We start from the raw sequence: 27,964 nt of genomic DNA, 5'->3' as shown, positions 1-27,964 counted from the left end.
ATGAATAAATCACGGTTGTCTCTATTCATCGGTTTAGTATATAAAATACAGTTGTGAATCTCAATGTAGTTTTTACTACAATAAATCTGTTTCTGGGAAATCAAAGCACATACAGTATACAAGTAATGGACACATGCATACAAAGTGCAGAAACAAACAGTGGAATAATTTCAAGGAACAATGGTCACTATATACAAAAAATGCATAGCAACAACAGACTTCAGACTTCTTATGTCAGCTTGTACTCATGTTCAACGTTTACCTCATGACTCCAGTGAGAACAGACTCTCCTCTGTTATTGTGAAGCGAAGTTTAAATATAAAATAAATCAATATGATCTTAACTTGCGCTTTCCCATTTACAGCCTGCCTATATCGTCTCCCCTCTCGATGAAGCCAAAGTGGTCAGGATGCAGACTATAAAGACAGTGGAGACCCAGGTGCCCTTTCTGAAAGAGAGTTTCTTCACCACCACTTTTAAAGGCAGGAGGAAGAGCAGCGTTACCAACCTCCTCCGTAAACAACAGCACTCACTCCTCAATCATCAACAACAACAGCAACAGTGCATTTTAGAGCAGCAGCATCCTGAGCAATTTATTTTCCCTTCAGTTGAGAATGGAGAAGGACAGCGCACTCCGAAGCAACGACTTGCTCGCTCGACCAGCAGCCCGTTATGCAAGACAGCCGAGCGTGCAAGAGCAGATGGGGATAGAAAGGAGGGGCAAAAAGAGAGGAAGGATCAGAGCGTGAGAGAGGCTGTGCAGGGAGAGCGAGGAGTGGGTGGTAGCGAGCCCGCGGCTGTCAGTGCCAGTCTCCTCCTCCTTTCATCATCAACATCAGCGGCACTGGGGGAGGCAGCATCCTTCTCACAGCTGTCTTTAACTGGAGTGGGCAGACAGCAGGGATTAGGCAGCTCTGATAAGGCTCTGTCCAACGGAGGACCAGCATCAATAGCAGCCCAGGAGGAAGCCAAGCATGCCCAGACTCGACCCCAGCAGCATGGCCTGTTAGCCAAGGGTGTCCGCTTGTTGAGGAACATGGGGAACCAGGAAACAAAGCAGAAGAAAGGAGGAGGAAGTGGTGGAGCAGCAGGGGATGTCTCCTGTGAAGGCGATGCTGACGAGAGGGAAGTGGACAAGAAATCCAAAAAGTCCCACAGTAAGATGAGTAAAGGAGGAGAACATATTGGTAAGAAGAAATTGAAGTCAGAGTCCAAGGGCTCCATGTTTTCCGGCATGAAGATCAGAAAGAGTTTATCAAAGGCGAAAGGATTGTCGATGTTGGAAGATGTGAGGTCAGCAGACTTTGGTAAAACAGGGCTCAAGCCCGGTGCAGAGGCAAGCCTGTCAGCTGATGAGATGGGCATGCTATCAGATGTTGAGGGGGATCTATGCCATTCAACTTCAGACAATCGACCATCTATGGTGGATGAGATTGGCCGAAAAACAAGCTCTGGGTCGGATGCTGATCTCTACAGTTTTCACTCGGCAGCAGCTGAAACGGAAGACCTGCTCTCTGACATCCAGCAGGCCATAAGAGATCAATGTGGGGCCAGGAAAATACAGGAAATAGCTACTGGCCATTTATCTGAAGGGTCAACATCTGAGGGGCACAAAGCCCAGGAGAAGGTCATTTCTCAACAGCTATTTAATCTGGATAATGATGTTTTCTCTTCCCCTGTTGGTGGTGAATGCGAACCACAAGAAGTAAGCGAAGAGTATAAGAATTTAGAGAACGAAAGCATTGTCATATCAAGAAATTCATCCCTGAGTGAAAGTGGTCCAATATCTTCAGGCCTGGACACAGAGAAAAGCAGTGTCAGCCTTCTCCCAAACACAAACAGCACGAATAGCTTCCCTGACACTACAGCCACCAGCTCATCGTATGAGAGTGCTGAGGAGCCCCAAGATGACCTGGAGAGCCCGGTTCTGAAGCCAGAAGGTAATCAGGTCGCACAGAGCAGAAACACATGTGTACCAAGTGTCCGCTTGGATCCCGTGGTGGCAGGGGCGGGGCCGATGGGGCCTCACAAGAGTGTGAGCAGCATGGACCTGTCTATGGAGAGGGAGGATGAAACTGGGAGATGGAACTTCCTTTCCCTACAAAGGAGGAAGAGTAGTTTGTCTATTAGTCAGCTAACAACAGACATTTCTCAGCCTAGACGAACGTCCTCCACCACCTCCCCCTCAACCGTCAAACTCTACCCTCCAGTCCACCCCTCCTATGTTAAGACCACCACCAGGCAGCTTACCTCTCCAATTGGCTCCCCCATTACCAGCCCGAACGTGCCCAGGAAAACAGATGCCACCATTGGTTCAGTAGAATCTACCCATGTGTTAAAAAGGCACAAGCAGAGGTCTTGCTCCATTGCTGGGCCCCTCAGTGGGTCTGCAGACTGGTTCACAGAGCTGGATAAGATAAGAGGGAGGCAGGGTGAAGGGGTTAAATTTCCAGAGCAGGAGACACCAGAGAAGAGTAACACTTGCGGGACGTACTGGACACTAGGCTCCAGGAGAACACATTATGGACGGCAGACCTCCACTTCCACAGTGCCCTACCTGGATGTCTTCTCTGGTGAGTCACAAATAACACAGGTAACTGAACTGCTGCCACACATAAAGCTTAATCCGACCAATGTCAAGGGCTGTTAATAAAACATGGGTTAGACTTTTGGGTGAAGACTCCATCTCTTACTAATGCCTGATTATGGAAAATAATCCATTAGCAACATAACCTCACATCTTGGCCACCATTGCATTGAGTCTGGATGGCATTAGAGACATAAGAGAGAATGAGAGTTATTTTTGAGCTTCTTAATTGAATGCTGTGAACCAGTAAGGTAAGAGTAGCCTGTTAAATGTTGAACCAATTGGATGATACTGGGATGTTGGAAAATGTCATTGGATAGGAAACAGCAGGTCTGTCTCAGCACCTGGTTCAAATGTTATCTGCCGATTTTTTAAATGGGCATTATCAGTGGTTATCAGCTCATAAACGTGGGTCAGAAGTGGCCTGCTGCTCCAACTGGTAGGTTTTTATCATCTAGTCACACAGTTGATCACGAAAAGAAGGAATTTAAGAAGACACCAACCTCTAGTGACCTTAGTCATTATGACAAGAGCAAAGGCGGAAGTCAGGAAGTCAGTATAAAGAGCAAGAAACTCCATAAGGGGGCAAAGGATGGGACACAACGCAGGACTTTCATTCAGGAGACCAAACCAACAACACCTTGTTGTCTTTGTGTTCAAAACCTTGAGTTGAACTTTTACTTTACAAACTCAATTATTTGAACCCAAACCCCAATCCTTTTGTTGCCTAAACTTAAAGAAATTGTAGTTTTGTTGCCTTAACCTAAACAAGTTGTTTGGTTTTTGTTCAAAACTTTACATTTCATTCAGTTTCACAACGTGTTATTTTTCAGTTTCGCCCGTCGGACGCATTAGAATGGTACCTTTTACACACATGTAGTGATACCATTCAAAATGGTCTCGGAGGAAGCGATAAATGAAGAGTATTAATGAAATAATATTAAAATAAAGACATCGGACAGGTTTATGTCACAACCCTTCCATATATGACACAAAATGCATCTGCTCTTAGTTAAAGCTCCTCATATACTCAAGTGTGTAGATGAATTTAGATGAAGATATCATATAATCTTTCCCATATACATTATAACAAAAACGGCAATATATTCGTCTTTTTCTTGATACTTTCCCACGTCCTGTCTGTAGTATTTAACTTTAAGTTAATTTGTTCCTACAGATGAGGTAAATCTTTTCACACAAAAAAAGCACAAATATGTAGACTAAATTAATGCTAATTAGTTTCCTAAAACAGATGGTCACTGTAGCTTTCAGCAAGTGTTACTCAAACAGGGGTAAATGGTGCATTAGTAGCAGATTATTTTTAGCTGCAGATAATGTATGTGGGAAAATAAAACAACATCGTTTTTGGAAAACAATGGAGTTATGGCACAGAGGAATAACCTGCTTCATTAGTACAATCAATACATTGTTGGTTTTGGTCTTTTCATGGGAAAAATATAGAATATCACCAGACCTTGCATTGTATGTAGTAATAAATAATTTTATTGACTCTTCCGCTCTCACAGAAGCAACATTTTACTTACCAAACAGCGTATCAGGGGGAAACTAAGAATCCTCTCATTAAATATTATAGCCTAGTTGGTCCTTCATTTATTCCTGTTGTTGCTGGGAATCCCCAACGGGCTGGATGTGACTCCTATTGGTTTGCCTCCAATCCCTGTCCATATTTGAGATTAGTTTATTATGCAATGGCATTGTAAAATGATTATGTTAATTGCCTTGTGATTTAAATTCTAGTGACTTACAAATTATCTCATTATACAAATGATCACAGCGGGAATAATAAAGTTATGATTTAAAACTACAATAGCTCATGAAAACCGTGATGAAACAGTGGGGTTCTTTTATTAAGAAGTGTCTTGAGAACAAATGCCTCCTTCTAATAAAACAATGTCACTCTGTACTCATTTCTGTTGTGGGGCATTTCAAGAGCTCAGCTGCTCTCCACTGTCTGAGACTGTCCTCATGAATCAAACCGAATGACAACACTGTCCATCCCCCCAGGGCGATGCGCAAGTCACATGCGCACACACTCGCACACACGTGCACATTTGATGCTAAACCAAAGTGACAGTTTAATTGCATGACAAAAATGACATCCATTCTCTTTTCTTCAGGTGAATTTATTGTAGCCAAACAATGGAGATCCATTGTATCTCTAACATTTGGCCTATCTGGCATTTCATAAGTATCTGACATGTGCTATTTTTATTCACAAACTCTGGTTATCTCACCACTAAGTCACTCACTAATTCAGCACCGCATGACACACCAATCAGTTCAGTGAGTTTTCCAGGCCACATTGGGCGCGTGGTAAGACGGAGAGGAAAGAGGTGCAAGAAACTGATTTAACTGTCGAAACAACTGACACATGTGAGGCTTATAAGGCACATTCTGGATTTAAATGTTTTAACCTGAACTGATTTGAATCAAGTGTGAGACATTTTAGTTAAATTGTCTTGAACGTACTGTTCCCTTTAAATTTTGTCACACAATCTATAAAACATTATCAATTTGTAGCGCTAGCCTTTGAAGTGTCCAATGTCCACAGGACCATGAGTCACAGGACTTTAATTCATTTCATGCTGTCCCCTGAATCATATAGTTTTAAATGATATTAAGCGGGTCTAACAACATTAACAACTGACTGCGCTCTGTGATGGTTGCACTCTGAAGTAGCAGAGCTGTGTTTTTCCTCTAGGCTCCACATCCTCTGTTGATGTAATATAGTCAATATGTTTTCCAACCCCTGATGATTACTTCTGCTCCTGCCATCATCAAGAAACAAGATTTTGATTATAATGACACATTTCCCACAGCTGGAACTCACTTTTCTTTCTCACTCTGGCTCCATGACAAAGAAAAGTCAGAGACAACCTACTGTGTGTTTCCAATGTATTATATTAAAATATAGAATTAACAAACCCTACAACCACACCACAAGATTAAGAAATATGTTTTTTTCTCTTTATGACGCACACAACACACCTTTTAGTCATATAAAGTTCATCCATCATTTAAAACTATAATAATTAAAAAATGAGTGATATTAGATGCACTGGTAACTTGTCATCTTGAATGTCATTTAGCATTTGTTAATCTTTTGCACAGCACAACTAACACCATCTCTTTTGTCACATGTAAAGGTGTGAATAGAGTTTGCACACAAAGGTGTTTAATTATCACATCGACTCTTTTCAACCCTTTGTTCCGACACTTTGTCTCGCCTAGTTAGGATAAAAATAACATAGATTCCAGATATAGTTATGTTATCTTAACATCCTTCTTCAGAATAGAACATTGATGGATTTTATTTATTAAAAGATAACATGTTAAAGTGAAAAGACTTATTTTCAACATGATCCCACTATGTTAGAAGACAAAGAAGCACAAGACATTCAAAAATAAATCCTGAAATATATAAAAACACGTCTCCACAATTTAAGAAGAATAGAAAATAATGTAAACTTAACATGAAAGCACACGGACCATGGTATTATAGTTATGCTGAGTATGGACCAATGTTATCTTAGAACACAAGTATTGAGGGACATACCCTTGATAATATTATACATGTGATGCAGCTTCTGTACTGGCAGCAGACCTATCCTATCATCAGTTTGAGGGGATACATTTAATAAATACTAAATAATATAATTTTGATTACCTGCAGTTTGTTCCTAAAATGGAAAATGGAGCTCTGTATTCTTTAGGCTACTTTGTTTCTTGCACTTCATTGCTTTTCTGATCTCAGGTCGCACTCTTTTGGACTGGCTGTGTATGCATCGTGGAGATGGGTCTACAGAAGAGGAGGCGAAGGAACTGTGTCACCGTATGATGGTCCAAGGTCTGCTGCACCCCTTCAGCGACAGCACAGCAGAGCCCCGTGGTGACAGCACTGTCTCAGAAGTCTTTAATGTAAGACCTCTCTCTTCACTGTCTGCCATCACGCTTGTTTTACAAAAATGATGACATGATCTGCCCTGCATCAGCAATTTCAGGGGACAAAATATAAAGGTTCAATATTTCACACTTTCTGAGGCAATAACTGCAGCACCACGTTCCCAATGTGTATTAAACTTCCCACTCTGTGATGCATCTTGTTAGTGATTGTCCTAAAGGCTATGTTTGGAAGACAAAGTAACATGTGCAGATCAGATGATATTCTCAAAGAATGAAGCACAACGTGATCTGCAGTCACCAACATACAGTGTGTATTTGTATACAGAGCAACGCAAACCTTATCCTATCTGTGTTTCTATATTTACTGCTGTATTACTACGATTGGTCCCCGAGACATGTTATTATCTGAAGAGCAGTGGTGCATGCAGACAGGGTGACCACGTGAAAGTTAATTTCATGAATCTTTAATTCTCCATTCCCGTAATGCTTTGCTCAGACTTAATCTCGTGCGCATCACTTCCCCCTGCACAGTTCACCACAGCCACTATCGGAGCCATTTCAATATTGGTCAGCCCACCACTATGGGATAGTTTGCAAATATTATACAGACATTGAGGAGGAATCTTACAGCCTCTGGTGATCCTCTGACTTTTTTTCGTGTGTAATATATCAACAATAATTAGATGGATTGCCATGCGGACATTGTGTCCAGATGATGAATCCTAATGACGTTAATGATTTCCCCTGACTTTTTCTCTAGCGCCAGCACGAGGTTAACGTTTTTGAGGTTTGAGTGAAATATCTTAACAACTGTCGGATTGATTGCCACGACATTTTGTGTGAATAATCATCTTTCCAACAGATTGAATTGCAATCACTTTGGTGATCCCCTTGACTGTCTTAGTGCAGGCTCACAGAGCTCTTAGCATGGCTGTTGACTCCATTATTGTGTCTGTTGTATACTGAAGAATGTGCACAGATTAGTGTTGCTCTCTAGCTGAACAGTGCACCTCCCCCACAGATGTTTACGCATGGTCATTCATTGTACATGCTCATATGCACATAAAGGTACAGTACGGACACACAAACAACTAAACATTCACCAGAACATGCACACGCTCTAAGGCTGTTTTGTTCTCATAAATACAAATCTCTCAAATACAGTCACATCTTATTCTGCTGACTAGCGAGTAGTGACAATAGGCCACAAATGGAGAGCACTTTCTTTTTTATGTACAGCTCTGCCACATGTGCACTCGTATATACACAAGGACAGCCCCAGACACCCTTACATGTTCAGGCATTTCCTCGCATGGCTGGATTAATAGCAGTTCCTCTGACACTCACTCAGTGCTTGCGTAGACCATCTGCTGACCACGTTATGTAACAATTCCACGTGCCCTGGGCTCATGCTGCTCTTCCCCAGCAAAAAGCTCACCATGTCAGGATAGGACAGGATTGCACTCTGTCCTCCACCCCCCTTTTTGTCGTTGTTGTTGTTGTTTTGTTGTTTGTGCTCACTCTCTGCCTCAGTATGAACGCCTGCAGTCTTGCATTATTCAGCTTGATCAAGAATAACCTTTGCTGCTACCATTTAGAGAACATATCTCCTTGTTATTGCTTTCTGTATTACAGCTAATCTCCTTTTTTAGAATGAATCGCATGTCTTTGCTTCTCTGCAACCTTTTCGCTTGAACCACTTTAACCTTATTTAATAACTTTTATTTTGAAATGACTTCACCTCACCCTCCCTGTCCTTTTATTTCCATCTGTATCTCTCATATCCTATTTGTCCTCACCTTTGCTACCTAAATGTAATATTGTATCCAATTTCATTAGTTTGCTGAAGTGAACAAATGTATCAGTGGATCGTTTCTTGTTCTGCATACTGCCTGCAATTCAATACTTCCGTTTCATTCAGTCCAATAATAAGGTTTGGGGAGGATGAGTCTCTAAGAACTACTTGATTAATATTAATAAATTGCATGGGCTTACAACAGTCTGGCATGCTCTGTACCTTGTGTGTGTTTGTTTCTGGCTGTAGGTCAGGTTACCGTAACCCAGCAAATGGGTTTTATCCTGAGGGAACAAAACCCATTTTCTCTCAGGACAAAAGGAAGTGATGTGATTCACGCACGCTAGTCACAAATTAAGAAGATCAAGGAGACTTCTACCACTGTACCTTTTGCTAAAGGGACAGCAAGCACTGTTTAGATTTGTAGTTTAATTCTAGTTTATCGTTCTTATTGTCCAAATGTCCAAGAGGTTAAGGTTAAGTGGGGAGATGGAAGAATGATTCTTTCAATGTGTTATTTGCTCAGTTTTTATGTCTTACCATTGACACTCAGCCTTTAGTATATGAGGTCCAACAGTTCCCTCAAATCATTCAGTAATTGCAAGTGGAGATGTCATGTTTTCATGATGGAACAGGGGAGTTTGTGTTGGGGGGAATAAAAAACACCAAACAAATGCAGACTTTGCAAGCCTGAAATGCAGCTCAGCCCAAAGATTAGCTGTCATTGATTGTTGTACCTCTTTGACGAGATGCTTTGAAACCATGAACTAGAGGTTGAGAGTTTTTGAATGTGGTTCTACTGCTGCTTACTATTCTCAAGTGTTTTCCACACTTGAAGCTTGCAGAAAAAGCTTCCTCTTGATTTATATGGATGTTGTTAACCTTTTTTAAATGCATCCCACCATGTGTTCACACTGTACAGTATGAGTATAGTGGGTCCTTGGTGGGAGCAAGTCGTTTTAAGCACAATGATCTGATTTCATTTACAGTAAATGTGCTTTCTTGTTTTCTAAACTGTGTGCAGGAGGAGCAGCTGTACACCTGGGCATCTTTAGGCCTGCCAGTATCTTCTCACCTGTGGGAACTCTATGGGGGGCGACCCACAGGCAGAGAACAAAGCTTGAGATCCCCTTTGCATCAAACATCAGCCAAGACACCTGGAGCTCTACACTCTCAGGTTGGTTACATCCTCTCTTAATCTATAAATATCTTACAGTACGATTGCCCCGTCTTCACTCTGTGCATAATGCTGGCTTTGATTTATAGTAGAGTCTTTTGTTTTACTGTCAACATCAGTCCGCATCTTGTTTATAGTAGAAATACTATTTTAATAGAACTCCATACATGCGGTACTATACAGAACACCCAGTAGGTGATGCTGTTTGTAAGTCTGACAAACTAAACGGCCCGTCCTTTTCCTTCTCCTTAATTTAATATGGCAAATGCACAGAATTATGTTGATTTGACAAGAACTTAAAACATTTAAAAACAGTTTGAGTAAAGAGTAGAAAAAGGTGCATTAAGAAATGCATATTTTGAAATGCAATCCATTTAGTTCATACAGGATTATTGGGAATTGAAGGATGCATTTGATTTGACATCTGTAACAACATGACCTATGCGACCTGCCAAAATGTTGAGGAACGCAGTCTCATCCATAAACTCCATATTAAATGGTTGTATCAGTCAGAAATTGCTCTGGATTAGCTGCATCAGCTAAAGGCCTCAACTGTAAACTGCTCTATGTCCACCAGAGGTCAGGCTTGTCTTGAAATACTTGTGAACACAGTGAACCTCCCTGTTTCCTAGAATAGTAAATAAATTAGGAAGGCCATACTGACTGAAATTCTCCTTTAAGATTCAACAATGTGACCACAACTGAGGAATGTGTACTAGCAGACACAGGCCCTCCCCATGTGAGGCCCAAACGAGACTCTCTGTCTCTGGGGTCAAATCTCTCGGTATCCCCTCATCCCTGCTCCAACCAGTCTGGAGCCAGAGGTCTGATGGACTCGAGACATAATGGACTTTCTTGACCCTTCTTTAGCTCACAGCGCTGTCACTAAGCTCCCTGAGTTGTGGGTGTTTTACAGTTTATAAAGTGTAATTTATTGAATGATAATGTGCTCAAGTTTTACCAGGACATTCTGTGTCTGCTTGTTAACATGTATAGTACAACATAGGCTTGACTGCCTGCTTTTAAAGAATGTTTCAAGTAGCAAACAAACTCATGTGTTTTTATTTATATCAGTTTCCATTTGTGAACCCTAATGTAGTTGCATGCTAATGTCAAATCTTTCTTTTGTTCACTGACAGACAGAATCCTGCAGGTTGACGTTAGGTCAGTCATCCTCAGAGGATGAAAGCTGCCTCATCCCCCAGCTGGAGAGGACAATCGATGATCTGCGGATTAAGATTGCTGTGTTGCAGGGCCAGCAGGCCTCCTTGGCAAAGGGCAGCGGAGATAATATTGGAGCTCTGGGTGCTGCCCACCACAAGGCCTCACAGATGAGAGGAGGAAGATTGGGGAAGATGAGCCAGGAGGTGTCTGTCCAGACCTCACCTGTGGAGGAGGGCTTTAAGTTTGACGTGCCTTTCAACGGAGGATCAGGCAGCGTGTCGTCTTCTGTTTCATCCTCCATCCCCAAATCTACAGAGAGCTTTGTCTGCACGTGCCAGCAGAAGCAACAGAGCAGCGCCCATCAAACTCCTCCACCTCCCCCTCCAATCTCTGGAGGTATGCCCCCACCACCACCACCACCACCACCTTTACCAGGGGTAGTCGCTCCTCCACCACCACCTCCCCCTCCCCCTCTCATACCCGGCTTTGGACCTTGTCCACCTCCGCCTCCCCCTCCACCACTTGGTTTTGGACCTCCTCCACCCCCTCCCCCGCCTGGTTTCGGACCACCACCCCCACCTCCTCCGCCAGGTATGGGGCCTCCTCCACCACCCCCTCCTCCTGGAATGGGACCCCCTCCTCCACCCCCAACCCCAGGCTTTGGGCCTCCACCACCACCAGGCATTATGCCCTCCATGATGGTCCAGGAAGCTGTCAGTGCCAAGGCAATGATAGAGCCCCCCAAGCCAATGAAGCCCCTCTACTGGACACGCATACAGCTGAATGCTAAAAAGTAAGGATATGCTGCATAAAGTGAAGATAGACATGGGTCATTTGCACAAAGGTATTTTCTGAACAGTAGAGAGTCGAGAGGAAGCTTGTCCACTTAAGATAAAGATCAGCACGTGCTCTGACAGCAATAGACATGCTAACCTTGTGGAAAATGAAAGTGATGCAGTCCAGGCATTGTGCTCAGCAGTGAATTGACTTGAACCAGGTTTTCTTTCCTTAATAAGGCTTGGAAAAGTGTAGCTGAATAAACGTCTAAAAATAGAAATAGACAATTTACGTGCAAGTGAGGAACTTGATGCTGAATTCTAGATGTAAGATTTTGGCCGACGAATTTGACAAGAGTATTGAGTGTATTTATACGCTGCAAAGTGGAGAGTGTAGTATACTTTCACTGTAATAATTCCTCTTTCCTCCTTTCTTTAGGCCCATTGACTCACTGGTGTGGGATACTATCGATGAACCAACTGTGGACTTTGAAGAATTTGTGGAACTATTCTCCAAAGGTGCAGTCAAAGTGAAGAAAAAGCCAATTTCAGACACAATTAGTAAGACCAAGGCCAAGCAGGTACAGTACATTTTATGGTTGTGTGTTCCTTTCTGTTTGTCTCTGTATACAGTGTACATACAGTACAGTACACTACATCTGTGCTGACTTGTTTATGTGCGTGTGTGCGTGTGCGTGGGTTTGCATATCCCACTTGGTCACCAAATGTGGCTTCTCTTCAGGGCTTTTCCCATCTTCACTCTCACTCCTCTGATGTCTCGTTCCTTCCCATTTGTCCTCACTGTCGCTCTCTGAGTTGCTTTGAGTGACGGGAGGAACTACTACAGCCAGACATTTATTATGTGGTGTGAGCTCTGGCTCCCACCCGACTCCCCTGTGACCATCCAGTGGCACCGAGCCAATGTCTCGCGTGCGGTGAGGAAACCTCACGACGGTGATGACTTTTGAGAGAGAGGGGGGGGAAAGGAAAAAAAAGGGGGGGAGGGAGAAGCCTGGGAGCTGTATTTCGTGATGTGGTTCCTCCCATTGTGCTTTCTGTATGACTTAGTTTAATAGTCAGACTGTTTGCCTCCCCAATGCCCTTTATGCCACTCCATCAATCAAACATTTGATCTATGATGCTATTGGCAAGATTTTTATGTTGATGTACTATTTTCCCCAAATGATGTGTCTAAATCACAAATAATGTTGCACCAGGGAGGAACGTTTCAGCCCTCTAATTGAGATCCAGTAGAACCCAAACCGACAATTGCCGAAATGTGGGAAATCTTCTTAGTTTATGGGAAATGATTCATTTAAACTGAAACACCAAAACATAAAACAAAAGGTTCCGGTTGAGTGAACGCCTCGATCCTTAACATAATTTAGGATGACAATGTCTGTCTAACTGAGTAGTTTCTGATGCCACATTACCTCATTGTTATCGTTTCAAAATGTTGCCCTTGCCCTTGGTCTATATTGGGTGTGGAAAGGTTGATGGATCTTTCATCGTGGTTTTTAATGTCCACTGGGCCAATATTGGCATTTCTTTTTCCTCCAGCTTTGATATATGCTGCTTTCAAGGAAGCTTTTTTATATACTGTATATAAGTGGCACAATTAGGATCCATTGGTTTAATCATTAAACATTTTAATTAATTAATAGTTTATTTTATTAGCTTATTTAATGGTATTAAATGGTATATCTTAAACTCTGTTTATTGTGTCAATCTGTCCTGTAAAGAAAATGCAGCACACGCTTGTACATCAGCCACCAGTAAGTAACTTGGTAACTGCAGTAGCTAAGTTAAAAGCCCCGATATAGCATAGCGAGACATTTCCCCTTGCCACTGTAGATAAGCTGAGGGAATTTGCTCTTCACAAGAAAATCACACTCACAAAAAGGATTTCCTTTTCAAACACACTTCAGATATCGTCTCAAGCATGTTGACACTCCAGGAGCTGTTAGATGGTTTCTTCGACACCCGAGAGACATAATGGAAAGAATTCACTTCTGTGCTACACCTCTGAGTCTAGATGTAGGAGATGACACAGGGAGGGAGAAGGGGAATAACCACAATGAGTGTCCTACTCTCTATTAAAATAGACTTTCTTTCATAATATGTTCTCATTGAATTGAACTGGATTGAATTGAAGTCGGCTACCACATCAGCTCGTGTTGTGGTTATATTTTGTTAAATTGCGAGGGACAAGAGACAAATTGAGGTGGGTTTGGGTTGGATTCCCTTGCTCCTCGCTGGATACTGCTGTTCTCCAATACAACAATAGTTGCTGAATATCTTGACGTCAACAATGGAACAATTAAATCATAAGCAGAGCTGTGAGTGACACCAATGTGAAGCTAACCTTTTGACATTTCAAGTTCACGAGGACCGGCCCCAGGCCTCAAGATGATCACATCTCCTGCTTCTTGCAGCAATTCCTGTGACCTTGCGTGTTGTGAGTTCAACAGTTTTTCTGGTGAAAAGGGCCAAGCATCCTCTCCAGAGCTACCACTAGAGAGCAGCTTTGACGTCAGCACTCAGCCAGTGTAAAGGCCTCTGCTGACATCAGTAACAGAAGTGAAGAAATACTACCTACGTCAAGTGTTGACCCTGCTGTCTATGTGCAGAGAGGTTTAAAAGAGGAGTAGTCTTACAGTTTATGCTGCTGTCGTTCTCATACGGAGGTGTAGTGCAGCCATGGAATATGTGCATCTGTTTGAGATTGAAGATTTGTTTCATGGCACTTGGGGTCAATCCAGCAGTATTTTAACTAGTGCTTGATTTCTTTTTGATGCAGAGTGTGTTTTCACTTCCAATCAAATGAACACTAACGTGCAGCTTTAGTTTCCTCAAGACATAAAATGTTCTGTCCCGCACGATTGAAGCAGATTGATTCATGGAAAATATGAATGAGTGGAAGACTGCATTATTATCATTATTGACTAATCTTGTGATCGCTTGCTAAATGTATCTGTTAATCGGTTTGTTTGTACATTGTTAGAAAACACTGTGATAAATGTTTTGTCTGAACAACAATGATGTTCCAAATGTTGATGACAAAAGACCAAAAAAAGTTGAAAATTCTCACAGTTGAGAAGAAGAAACTTGGGGAAGATTATCTATATATCTTTATTTTCTAAAAAGAAAATGGATTAGCTTATTATTTTAGGTCTGACTGTGAGTTGTAGTTCACACCACGTCTGTCCCAATTTAAACACCATGACGGGTCAGAATAAGATTTGTAACATTGTTGGTTATTGTTATAACATCCGGTTTGTGTCTGTGAATAAATATGTGGTAATCAGTTTAGACTCTCAGGTCGCCCTGCAGTAAAGCCAAAACATCTTAGTGAGTCGTAGTTTTAGTGCTAGTTCCCAAAGTTAAATGACAAAGAGGTTGGATTCTAAATAATAATTACTTTTTGTACAACTGAAAATGACATATTGTTTTTATTTTCAGATCGTTTTCAGCTTCCTTCCTTTTGAACACGTTGTTCTTTCTCACATGTGATGCAGAGCTGTGTGGGATAGATGAAAGTTGATATTGGTCAATCATTAAATGATAAATTGGTCAAATGATCCACATTATATTAATATGACTTTAAATGATTTCTTTAAACTTAAACCTTAGACACATGGATCGTATAAGACTGTTTCAAAACACTGTATTTGATTTATTTTTAGTGTTGTTGTGTTGTCCTCAAAAAAGATAAAATGACTAAAGTGGTTCATGGATCCAGCTGTGTTTCATTAGGAAATAATACCACTGATACCCTACAAGGGCAATTTCATTTGAGCTTTATGTAAAAAGTGTAAAGTGATCCTTTGTTGTATCAGGCAGCTCTGTTTGGTAGTGAGCCACGGAACTCTGTTTTATGTAAGTTTAACCTATTTGTACATTTGGGAGAGTCGGGTCAGCTGATAAAACATGACTAATGACTTATTTTTTTCCGTGCCATTAAGAAGCTACCCCACACTAATTATCACAGTCTCACTGTGGAGGCTACAGCATCATATCTCGGACGGCCTGTCCCCTGAAGCTGTGGTTGAGCCGGGGAAAACGGAGACGGTTTGGGCCTGGTGATATAACTTCCTGTGTGTTTGAGAGGTCTGTGGTCTCTGTGATCTGGTTTAGATGGAAGCGTTCTGTCTGGATCACAGTAGGCTACGAGTTTCCTGTCCTGTCCCGGCACCACTTTGCTACCCGGTGCACACTTCTGCTTACTCGGGCGAGCTGTGGTTCATAATGGCCCTCTCGGTTGCAGTTTTCCATTCATATCAACAACACTAGCTTGATATTCAATACTGGCTGTTTGACAAGTTGAAGTTATTAATGTTCGGCTAACATTTGTTAATATTGCAGCTTTTGGAGCAGTTTTGACGAGTTATTGTAGCTTTGGAAAAATATCCCTACATTGTGCAATTCCATGAAATATAATAAACAAAACCATAAAGATTCTCTGTATGTTTAATAACTCACAGGACTTCATGTGATCACACTGCATTTAGCAAATATGCCTCTCGCTGGGTAAAAGTTTTTACTTGCACGACTGAAGGATGATTGATGTGGAGAATTGGAGGAAAAGCAGACATTGTTAATCATCATAATTCAACTAGACAGCCTTTTAATTTCACTAATGTTTGCGGGTGAATGATCACTTTTTCCACCATAAGAAGAAACGGACAAAGGGGAGTGATGTTCCTGTCTTTTGTTTCCCGTCAGTTATTAAATGTGTTGTCTGCATGCGTGTGTGCATGTCCTGGTAGATGGAGTATTCATCATCCCTGTTCTCTCATCAACTCTTAGGTGGTGAAGCTCTTGAACAACAAGCGTTCGCAGGCTGTGGGTATTCTGATGTCTAGCATTCATCTTGATATGAAGGACATCCAGAATGGTAAGTGTCATCATCGGGTCATTCATTGTATATGAACTTATCTTCCTATAACACTTTGAGAAATAACTCTGTGTCGCTGGTTACTTCAGAATAACACAAATGTGGAAACAGTATGAAGTGTATGCATTATAACCGTAGTTGTTGTAATAACTTTAAATATACAACACTTTTCAAAGACATGGGGGGAAAAAGAGAAAACAAATCAGGTAGCAAAGCAAGTATTACAGAGGCAATTACAAATAGATATGTAAAAACAATAAAAGACAAACGGGGAGTAAATGAGTAAAAACAATGTGGCACTGATTCAACACGCCTGATCTCCTCAGGCAGGGCTTTTACACGTCTGGGGGGGCTTTAGTACCTTTTAGTGTGTAGCCGTAACTTTGGAACGAATGACAGCTTTTGTTTTGTCACAAGGAGAGAGAGCCTGCATGTTACTACAGAATGCAGGTGGTATTAAAAGCAGCATTGTAATGGATCAATGTGGGAAAATGACAAATAGATCTGTAAGTGCATTAGATTAGTCGGTGATCAATTCATTTCTTATTTTCCAACATTTTTGCAATACATCATAATACACATTGACTTTACCTCTATTGTATGCAACAAAAAGGCACGCCTCTGAGTGGTATATCAAATCCAATACAGTCATCAAAGTAATAACTTTGGTGCTCCCTTCACTTTTAATATTGTGCCATCATCAGTCAAAATGTAGATTATTCTCAGACTTTGGTATTTGACCAAATCCCTACAAAACTGAACACCTCTGCAGTGCTTATTAAGTGACTTTGGTAAACATAATACCCGCCTAACCTCAGCATGTTTGCATTGTGATTGTAAGTTTGTTGGCATGCTGACCTTAGGATTTATCTTAAAACACAACAGTGTCTGAATACAGCCTTATAAAGCTGCTAGCATGGCTGCGTGGACTCTTCGGCTAAACATACATAACGTACATAAAATACATTTTGTATCAAATGCAAAAGAAATACTTGCGTGTTTGGGTAAACGAGCGATCTTCAGAGCATCATTAGAGTGGTATCTTCCTCCTTTTATGGAGGATAACAGCCATCCCCAGGTGTGTAGGGGAGGCACTAACTTACAATAAACATTAGACACTGTTCATCCAAAGCACACTGGGCAAACTCAAAACTCCCTCTTAAACCAAAACATACTTTAAAACACTTTCTGTATACACAATTAAAATGTTGGCCTAGTATTGAGGTTGTGTTGTTTGTTTTTGGAGTGTTGCTATCCCAGTTCATAAAATACATCTTGTTCTCAGTGGACAGGGAAGAGACGTGAGTAACTTTGAGTATTGGCGGAGGTCATTGCCAAAGCTAAAACCTCACCCTAGTAGTTAGCTTTATCACAAATCATAATCTCGCAAAGCATCTGTAATGCTTTTTCTTTGTTACTCTTCCCCCATCTGTTTTCCTTTGCTCTCATTTTGCATAATCTCTCCCTATCTCACATCCACATCGTGTTCCTCTCCTTTCTTTGATGAGTTGTCACCATCTTGTCTAAGCGGCTTTGTTAAAATGAAGTCATTCATGAGATGTTGGTGGGAACAGACTGTTTTCCTGTTTTAGTTGCTCTCTGATTGCTCTCCACTCTTCGCTCATCCATGTGTCTAAACACTCTTCCTCATCTCCCCGTCCTTTTCAGTCCCCCTACGGTAGAGCCTTTATTACAGCTTCAAATCTGTATCTCACTAGCAGCTGGATAGGTTACATTAAAATAGTGTGTAGCACAGAAACCATTGCTGGTACATTGTACAAGTGCAGCCATAAATAGTTACTGTGTCTGCAATATCTTCAAAGCATCATGTGGATTTTCACTCTTCCATGTTTCTGTCAGTCTTTGGTGCATCCATCTCAGGTCAGGGTGGGAGGGCAAGCGAGGGCCATTCTCATCAGCACTGTCATTTATCTCCTATGTTAGGACAGTTTCTACCATTGTGCATAATTAGCACTGATTGGAAAGTTCAGTATATCACGTAGAGTAAGAGCAGAGTGAAGATGTCTCAGTGGTTTTGTGCTGAAGTGCTTCTTAATATTATGTGCTTGTTATTCCTCAAAAACAATGGCATGCTTATTGCCTTGCACAAACAAAGTCACCCTAAAAAATGTTTTTCATTTACTAAGTGGTGCATTTTAATTGAATGATTAGTCATGAATAATTATAGCCTTGTAATACTTATTATTTCACCGAAAGAACAAAACCCAAAAGACTGTATAGTGTATTAGTAGTGTTGTTGTTTTTCTGTTCCTCACATGATCTCATGTTCCCTTGTTCCCTTGTGCCGTTAGAGGTTTAAGATGATTAAAGAATCAAACGGCAATTTGTTTACAAAAGAGAAAAGATTCATACGTCAAAACTTTGTAATTGTCCCTTTCAGTGTAGTGAATCATGGTTTTATTTCCTCTTTGTTTCGTGATGAAGACACTTACTAGCAAGGCCATCATCACTTGGATATCTCGGACTCAAAGAAAAACAACTTTTGAATATTTGATTTAGATGGTGTCTGTTTTTTCTGCTCAATGAGTCAACACATTTTTTCTTGTCCTCGCAGCTGTTGTTGTTTGTTGTCAGACAGTCTGCATGTTTCATAGGACACTTCCGAGCGGTGTCTGCTTCCTGTGAGGCTTTGAAACGCCAGTCACGATGTTGGATGGTGGTTGCCGGCGCCAGGCTGGGGTTGAACGTGGTAGTCGGGGTAGACCCAGGCAGATGGGTCTGGCTTTTGGTCATAAGAGGACTGTGTCGGAGTGATGATACGGCTCTCTCGCACGTCTTTTCAAAAAGCCGTCTCCAATCAAATCCTGCCAGTCAGACTTTGGTTCAGAAAGTAATGAAAACCAAATGTTTACGAGGAATGATTGTAATGAGCAGAAAAGGGGGATGTGGTGGCTTTTGGAAGAGGAGAGAGTGTGAAGTGGAGTGACAGCAAAGAGCTGGGAAAGAAAGAGTACATGTGACCTTGTGGCACAAGAGTGAAGAGATTAAAAAGGCTGCAGGATTACATAAGGAGAGATAAAGCAATATCAAAGCTAAAACACACACGAGACAGAATTCAGAGTCAGTACAGCGGTGACTCCAGGCTTCTTCTCTGATTTAAGTTTCTCTCATGTTCTTCTTGTTTCTTAAGTTAAGTCTGTGAAAAGCTTATAAGAAGTCAAGTTACACTCAATGTCCAAGATGTGATGCAAAGTGAACCATTGCTCAAGTTCCTTTATCCCTTCTGACACTAGCTTTTCCCCTTGTACCTCAATGGCAAATCAGCAGATCAAAACAATGTGAGTAATTTGGACACCCACAGCACGGTGACATACGTATATAAATGTCGAGTGCTTCACTGGGTGATTGTGCGTACAGCAACACCTCGGCCTCAACACGGCAGACCCCCGGGCTCTGTTTGTCTTTAAACATTTACTTTCAAAGGATTAATGCTCACGGGCGCCAGGTCCTCGCGCCGAGACAAAAAGGCGACACAAGGAATTCAAACACAGGAGTTCAAACACAGATCTTTGTACCTTTGACAGATTTCTAAGACGTATTATGTTTTAGTTTGTGGCCCCTTCCATACTGTCGTGATGAGAGCTGATATCTGTAACTCACAGGGTTTGTGATCGTTGTTTCGGCCAAAGAAAATGTTATAATCTAGAGATTACAAAAGTGGAGGCCTGTTAGTGTTAACTTTCACATTAACCAAGTCATCCTTTTCTTCCATCAACAGCCGTCTTAAATATGGACAACACTGTCGTTGATCTGGAGACTCTTCAAGCCCTTTATGAAAATGTGAGTATAACCGGCAGTAGAGCTGCTCGGAGCTATGTATTTATGGTTACAACAGTCATAAACATTTTTTAACTTTGAAGGGACGATGATAAGGCTCATGTGGACAGTGGTTTCAGTAGAGTCAATAGACCAGTGAAAAGACAATATCCCCAACTGAAATATATTCCTGCACCTTCCTGCCAACGCAGAACCATATAAATACACAGTGTTGAGAAACAAACCCAGTATAATTATACAAACTAACACCACTGACGGCTCAGGTTGGTCTCGACTGCAGCACTTGGTGTGGGAAAACCTTAGTCCTTTTTTTTTTTTTCTCCTCTGTGGTTTGCAGTCAAAGTATTATTTTGGAACAGTTTGCTTGTGACAAATAGAATGATTTATGGTTACACATTTCATGCCATATATGAATAACAGGCAATCATTTTATTATAGAATGAAACTTAAGAAGACTCCACAAGCTTTGATATCAACAAAATGGCCAAAAAAAAAAAAAATCATTCATCAGCTGTTAGTGTTGTTTTATTTGGCCCTTCCCTGAGGGTAAGCCACAAAACACCAACAGCTATTCATCAAAAGATAACTTTCCAAGATTATCAGAAGCTGAACTTTTAACATACTGTGCAGGTGAGGGCGAAACAAATCCACTTTTTAATTAAATTGCTCTTTATAATTTAAAGCAATGTTGTTTTTGCAAAGTCAGGCAGACATGTCACTTCACTGTGAACATATTTCTCTATGTGGAGTTCTTATTCCATGTTCCACTTGAAAGGGTGAACTAAAGGAAGTGTGCATTAGATACCAAAACAAACAGGCGAGCCACAAACCGTACTGGTATGTGTGCTGCTTGGCGACAGAGTCAGTCTTGTGTAGGTCTGTCTGCTGGCCTGGAAGGCGACCAAAGCTTTCACATAGTAAACATGTTTTTTCTTCAAACTGGATCTGATTGACTTCACTTTTGTAATGCCCCTGTGCAGAGTAAATGATAGCTGAGAAACTCTAGTGTCTGTGTCACACATGCTCTTCTTGAAAGTGCTGGTGTGGTTTTAAAAAGAAAGGGGAGAGAGAGAGAGCGAGAGAGAGAACGCTGAGCTTTTCCGAGCGAAACGACCACATTGCATCGTATGATATTAGCATAAAGGGAATTGCGGAGCTGTCATCAGTACTTTCCAATATGTCTCCATATCGGCCATGAAGGGCTCCTTGTACACAATAAATACATATTCATCACCCCTCACTGATAGGAAATCTCCCCCGCCCAGTGAAAACGGGTCAGGCCCCGTTCGAAGTTAGGTCAGTAAATAATGGAACATGAAAACGACATGTTTTCCACATTTCAGCTGTAATACAGTTTTAAGATGCTGTGAAATTCCTGCGAATTGCTTTTTGGCACAACTACACAGGAGAGGCCTGGACCTTTGGCTGCCAGAGGCATATTAATAATGTTGATCATGGGAATGAGACTGAGGCTCGAGACGAGCTGTAGTTATGAACCAATGTGTCATAACTGAGGATCAAAAGTCTTCTAACCTCTCCGCTCACCCCGAGACTTCAAGCTCTCTCTCTCTCTCTCTCTCTCTCTCTCTCTCTCTCTCTCTCTCTCTCTCTCTCTCTCTCTCTCTCTCTCTCTCTCTCTCTCTCTCTTCCCCCCCCCCCCCCTCTCTTATGGCCTAAGGCTATGTTATTGAGTTGAGGAGCCAAATTGTTTCTCTTTTGTATTGCGAGACTCCATCCTGTCTGTGGGTCTCCAGCCCCCTAAACCACAGTTGGCAGCACAGTCAGCCTGTCTTGAGGAATGCGAGGGGCTTCTAATGGTTACACCCTCACTCACTGTGCAAGGAGCAAGATCACACACTGTTCTCCCTCACTCTCTTTTTCTCTCTCACACACACAAACATGCTCACAAACAAACACGTTGACCCACACAAATGTGCACATGCTGTACTGTATGCACACGGAGACAGAAACACACACAGGCAGGGACAGAGTCACTCAGTCTATGAGCTGCGGATTATAGCCTCTCCTGTTCTTTGAACAATAAGCCACCGCCATTAAAGGGGTCACAGTGATAGTGGGACACCACTCCCTCCCCTCTAATATCACAAGCCATAATCTGGGTCCAGACTGGCTGTCTGAAGTTCAGACTCTCTTTCAGCTGACAGTAGCTAAATGTCATGGAGGTCAGTTAGAGCCATAGTTCCTCCTACCAACTTTACACTACAATAATCACCTCATACAGACAAGGGCTTGGGATTTCTAAATATATTTCACATGTTTATAACATGATGAAATTTGTCATTTAGACACTATTCTTTACCAACTCAATGTAAAAATAATCTGATAAATGTTGTTCCGTTGTAAATTGAGTGACATGAATAGTGATTTAAGCCCTGGCTGGCTCTGTTTAGCCCTGTTCTAGAAACCTGGCTAATGAATACCACTTGGCTACCGCTAGAGTTTTGGCATCACAAATATCATTCTACTTTCCTTTGCATTTGATATTCCACATGGGACTGTATTTATCATGCTAACAACCACTGCAACATGCCCTAGCAATTCAAAGATCACACGCTAATGCCTACTTGTCCCCAATTACACCAAACACTGCTGGGCTCTGCTGCTGCCCTTTGAAAAGGATCTGCTTTGTATTAAATATATTTACACTTGAAAACATCTCGAGAGAAGGCGAAGGAGAGTTTGCCCTCGTCGACAGAAGGCAGCGGTGTGTAGAATACTAATCGGGCCCTCAGTGCGTTTGATGCTGGCGTTTGATGTTTTCCAAGGATCCATGCCGAGGCCAAACCTTAGAGAAAAAGATGGGGAGGAACAGAGGGAGAGGCCAGACTGCTGACACTCAGACTTCAGGGGTCTATGGGCTCTGGAGCGACTGAGAGAAAGTTTACATTCTCTTCCTGGGATGGTTTTATTGTTTTGTTCATTTGGGCCAGACACATTAACATCTATTGTCTTTGCCTCTTGTGAAACGAAGGGGCATTTTTTTATACCACCTTGTATAAAACTGTGGTCCAGGGCCTGACAGCAGGATAATAGTCAGGAATGTAGTCTGGCTGAAGGCAACCCTTTTAGCATTTATGAAACTGTGTAGACGGGCATTCGGTTGAGTTTAAGTGCAAAACAACTGAAATCTTTTACGCTTGAGCTAAAGTTTGTCTACATAAAGAACGGAGAAGTGAACTGGAAACAGCAATTGTTCCAAACATTATCACCTCAAGGTCCATTTAGTAAGTGTGCTGTTGATCCGTATCACATGGTCTTCATCAGCAGAACCCTAAGGTTCATCTATACTATGCATGTATTTGTCTGTTTGATCTGCTCTTTGTGACACTAAAGATTTAGAGGTCCTAAGGACAAAAGGTACTCATTTTATCAATTTAGTAAGGAACTGTTAAGATGAAATGATGCTTCTTCTTCTGCATTTTCTTTACATTGTGTTTTGCTAAATGTGACACTGCACACGTAGCGGATGACAAATGTTATACCCCCAATCTATACAAGTATAAGTAAAGAATTAAACACAAAATGTGTTCAGACAACACGTTCACCTGTAGAAGTATAATTCCAGTTTGATACCAATGTGTTTGGCATTGAAGGCTCAATTTGAACAGTTCCTTATGTTTCCCTTATCAAACTATGCGCATAATGTATTTTAGTCCGCTGGTCTTACACTTCAAAAGAAAATTCTTTGTCAACTGTGAGACTTTGTTATTCATGACATTATACATTCATATTTAGACCTTTTTATGGTATCCTGTACTTCTGGTATCACGTGCCTACATGACATACATTCCCATCTTAACTTAATCTGCATTTATCATTTGACAGAGAGCTCAAAACGATGAGATGGATGGCATTATAAAGCATATTAAATCATCTAAAGACAAGGACGATGCCAAGCCACTGGACAAACCTGAACAGTAAGAGCCAAACCTTCTTTCGGAAACCAAATTCATTACACGAGAGCTGTGTCATTAAACGGATGTGTTATGGTGACTGATCTTGTGCCTTCATCAGGTTTCTATTCCAGTTATCCCAAATCCCCAACTTCTCTGAACGAGTGTTCTGCATCCTGTTTCAGTCAACTTTCCATGAATGTATCACCTCAATCCTGCGCAAAATAGAAATCCTTCAGAGAGTATGCAAGGTGAGCCACTGGTCCTCTTCTCGTTTAATTTATTTTTCCATCACTTAATTTAACCTTCATCTCATTTGTGTGTGTGTGTGTGTGTGTGTGTGTGTGTGTGTGTGTGTGTACTAGACTCTCCAGGATGGTAAGTGTGTATTGCAGGTGCTTGGCCTGGTGCTGGCTTTTGGCAACTTCATGAACGGAGGTAATCGGTCTCGAGGGCAGGCCGACGGCTTCACCTTGGACATTCTGCCAAAACTGAAGGACGTCAAAAGCAGTGTGAGTTTGTGTGTTACAGGGGTAAAAGCAAACACCACTCACTCTACAAGAGCAGACACTTAATGAAGTGTTATTCACAAGCAAACAGGAGACTGGAGTGCATGTATACATTTGTGTAAAGAAATAAAGAAAATGGTGACTCTAAATGTTGAACTGGTCTCAGTTATACAATTGTCCCATCTGTGGACAAGCTCAGAGCTGAGAGTGCAGGAGTTGAAAGGGACCTTCATTGCTGCCACACATAAGGACCATAGCTGTGTAGATGTAGAGAGGAGACCTTTCTGTTTACTGTTCTTTTTCAATATCACAAAGAGCTCAGCGTGCCCTTGGCACTGCCATATAAGGACACAGTGGTTTTTGTGGTTGTGGAGCGGGTAAGGTACCCATAAAGGACATCAAACTCTAAGTTATGACAGCCAGCCCAGCAGTTATGTTTGGTTGTATTGCTCGTCCAATGCCATGATTTATCCCCGACTTCTACGACCGCTGTCTTTATTCTTGTTTGCCTCACACAAATTAAAACGTCCTGCTCCAAAATGATTAAATTAATAAATAAAGGGGTTTATTTATTTGGATCTTTTTCTTTCTTTCAGGATAACTCCCAGAGTCTTTTGTCCTACATTGTTGCTTACTATCTAAGGCACTTTGATGAGGTAGGTTTCGGTTCCTGTTTATTTGAATCACTTTTCTGTTTTAGTCTGATTTGCTTAGAAATCCTTCCAGAGCTCTCTTTTCATCTCCTCTCTTGCCAGAGGATACCATGGCTTATCCTTTATCAAATTATTTATTTTCTCTTTCCTCATTTACGGCAGGAACAAATCTCTCTCCTTCCTTGGCTCCCTCTTATAATTCTCTTTCTGTCTTTCAGTCTTCATCTCTCGCTCTGCTTTGGTCTGGGTTCATTCAAACCTGCAGTCTGTTCATTGGCACAGCATCCAAAGGAGCACTAGTGTAAATAATTAGGTTCTCCAGATGAGATGAACTCAGTAGAGTGCTGCTTGCCAAAATCAACCTGCATGACATGGCTCTAGCACTCATAATGGCCTGTTAGTAACTCTGATAGAGGGGATTGCAGTGTACTTTCTGTACCAAGTTTAATGGCCATTATCTGCTGTTGTCCCAGCCATATCTTCTCTGGGATTTTTGGACTCCTGATAAGAACATGTAGGGCTCTGAAGACATTTATTTCAATCTTGGCTGGTGTGTACAATATATACTAGAGAGGCCCTCTCCCATTTGAGGAAGATTGACTTTGACACTGGTGTGTGTTTTTGTGCATGAATGTGTTTTGTGCTTTACCAGGATGCTGGCAGAGAGACGTGCGTCTACTCTCTGCCTGAGCCCCAGGACCTTTTCCAGGCCTCCCAGATGAAGTTTGAGGACTTTCAAAGAGATCTGCGCAAGCTGAAGAAAGACCTCAAAGGTATTGTCGTTGACCTACGTTTCACAATTTTCCCTCTGTTTGAGCACATCCACAACACGAGTGTAGGTAGTGGACTTGGCCACGCCACATCCAGCAAATAATGGCAAAAGTCATATCATGTTTATTCTATCTCATGGAAATTTATGTTGCAATAGATAATGTATTAATCCATGCACACATCTCCTAGCACAATGGAAAACAATTTTGCAAACCTGACCAGCTATGGTCATGTGCGGATCGTAGAGGCGGGTCAACAAAGAGATAGCATCTGTTTGTCGTACAGACGAGCTAACCAGGAACAGATGTGACTTCAGATGTAAACTGTTGGACCTGCCGTGCCTTTACTGTCCTCATGAAATAGAGATCAAAATGTCGAGTGTGCAGGGTCAGGGAACTTCCACTACCTGTGTACACTATCAAAAGGTTCAGCAGCTATTCACTTAACTGGAAGAGGCTCTCCCGGAGCTCTATATCGCCTCACCCTACAAGCTGCAAACCTACACACAACAATGAGACTTTTTTTTTGTTGAGAAATTCAGAATACTCCTTCGTGTCTATGTGCATGCTGTGCACTCTGGCCAGGGGGCTCCTAAATATGATTTATGGATGGACTTAATTGGTTAAAAGCTGACTCTTTGACTTTTTAATTCACTATTTATTTTCATTCATCAGTCAGTTGTTCAATCAGTTCCTGAATATGTCATGAACATATCACCGTTATTAGTAAAACTTCAACATTTTGATGTCACTAACCGTGGAGGAGGAGGAGGAAACTAAATTATTTTTAGTGGGTTTCACAAGCCAAGACATAACTTCAATTGAACTATGACTACAATTATGTAATCGCTCAATGAAGTCATAATAAAAACTAGTGTTACATGACTATGGAGAGTATTACTTCATGTTGCATTTTAATATCAAACAGATAGAAAACACATACATTATATAAAAAGAAAAAACACATGAAACAGACAGAATCTGGCCAAGAATGAGTTATGTTATTGTATATCAAGACATCGGGAAGTGTGGAAATTGGATTATGCTTGACATGCCAAACTGATTGGTTGAGTGAAAAGAGTCCTAATGAACGAGGCAGTTGGGAAATTCTCCCTTTCATTACTCTGTCTCCAGTCACTCAGCACTCAGAACACTTTCCAAGGACTCGAGTGCCTGCAGGTGGTAAAAAACGACTGTGTATTTTTGTGCAAACATGTGTGCACATGTGTGACGATGTATATGTGTACGTGTGCTTGCAGCACAATCGACAATTCCCCAAACCTGGTCTGTTCTCTATCATGTTTTATGCGTCTTCACTGCTAAACTAATCAAGTGCCTGATCTGTATTGCCAAATATTGTTTTTCCTCTCCCATAATGATTCTTTAGGCTGTTCATTATTTGCAATTCATAAAGATGGAGATGCTGGCAGGGGAAATGGACTTGTGTCTGCTTCGACCCCAGTGGCAATGGCACATGTTGACCGTACATAAATACATCATCACATGCTATACCTGCAGACCTCTTCATTACCTAGCTGAGCCAGCTGATCGCTCTAACAGACATGGGCTTCGATGACAGTTCCCAGAGGGGGGTTCTGATTGGTAGGCGGTGCAGAAATGGCCTTGGCTGGCCCGAAGGACATCAGTAAGCCACACAGAGGAGAGTTTGATGTGTACCTTTTTGGTTGAGGCACCATATGGTCTATGAATCACCACTTGCCCGGTCCCGACCTCCCAATTCCCTTAAGCGCCTCATGGCCTCTCCACCTCTCCACCTCTAAGGCACTTGAGCGGAGTTTGTGTATCCGTTATGGTTGCAGATTGAGCGTGGCGATAAGTTTCTCCCGGGATCAGAACGCAGGCCTTCCTGGTTCCTAGGGGGTGCCTTATTAGTCATTATAGGTCATTATGTCCACGCTTATTCAGCAGAAATTCAGCAGAGATTTATTAAAGCAGGCTCAGCCGGGGCATAGTGTACTGTAGAGTTTGTAAAAACACAA

The 27,964-nt window shown here is 41.7% G+C and overlaps 1 protein-coding gene across 1 annotated transcript in view; it reads left to right on the top strand.

Annotated features, from left to right (window-relative positions):
- Positions 1 to 27,964, top strand: part of fmn2a (formin 2a) — a 38,804-nt gene that overhangs the window by 1,178 nt on the left and 9,662 nt on the right. The window contains exons 2-13 of the mRNA XM_029449315.1: positions 365 to 2,573; positions 6,363 to 6,526; positions 9,331 to 9,483; positions 10,623 to 11,440; positions 11,863 to 12,004; positions 16,233 to 16,320; positions 20,060 to 20,121; positions 23,965 to 24,056; positions 24,154 to 24,283; positions 24,398 to 24,544; positions 25,138 to 25,197; positions 25,847 to 25,967. Coding sequence (XP_029305175.1) covers positions 410 to 2,573; positions 6,363 to 6,526; positions 9,331 to 9,483; positions 10,623 to 11,440; positions 11,863 to 12,004; positions 16,233 to 16,320; positions 20,060 to 20,121; positions 23,965 to 24,056; positions 24,154 to 24,283; positions 24,398 to 24,544; positions 25,138 to 25,197; positions 25,847 to 25,967 — 4,141 coding nt within the window. The 5' untranslated portion in view covers positions 365 to 409. The remainder of the gene's footprint in view (positions 1 to 364; positions 2,574 to 6,362; positions 6,527 to 9,330; positions 9,484 to 10,622; positions 11,441 to 11,862; positions 12,005 to 16,232; positions 16,321 to 20,059; positions 20,122 to 23,964; positions 24,057 to 24,153; positions 24,284 to 24,397; positions 24,545 to 25,137; positions 25,198 to 25,846; positions 25,968 to 27,964) is intronic.

This window comes from Cottoperca gobio, chromosome 15, assembly GCF_900634415.1.
Source record: "Cottoperca gobio chromosome 15, fCotGob3.1, whole genome shotgun sequence".
Taxonomy (NCBI): Eukaryota; Metazoa; Chordata; class Actinopteri; order Perciformes; family Bovichtidae; genus Cottoperca; species Cottoperca gobio.
This window is presented reverse-complemented; position numbering and strand designations above follow the sequence as displayed.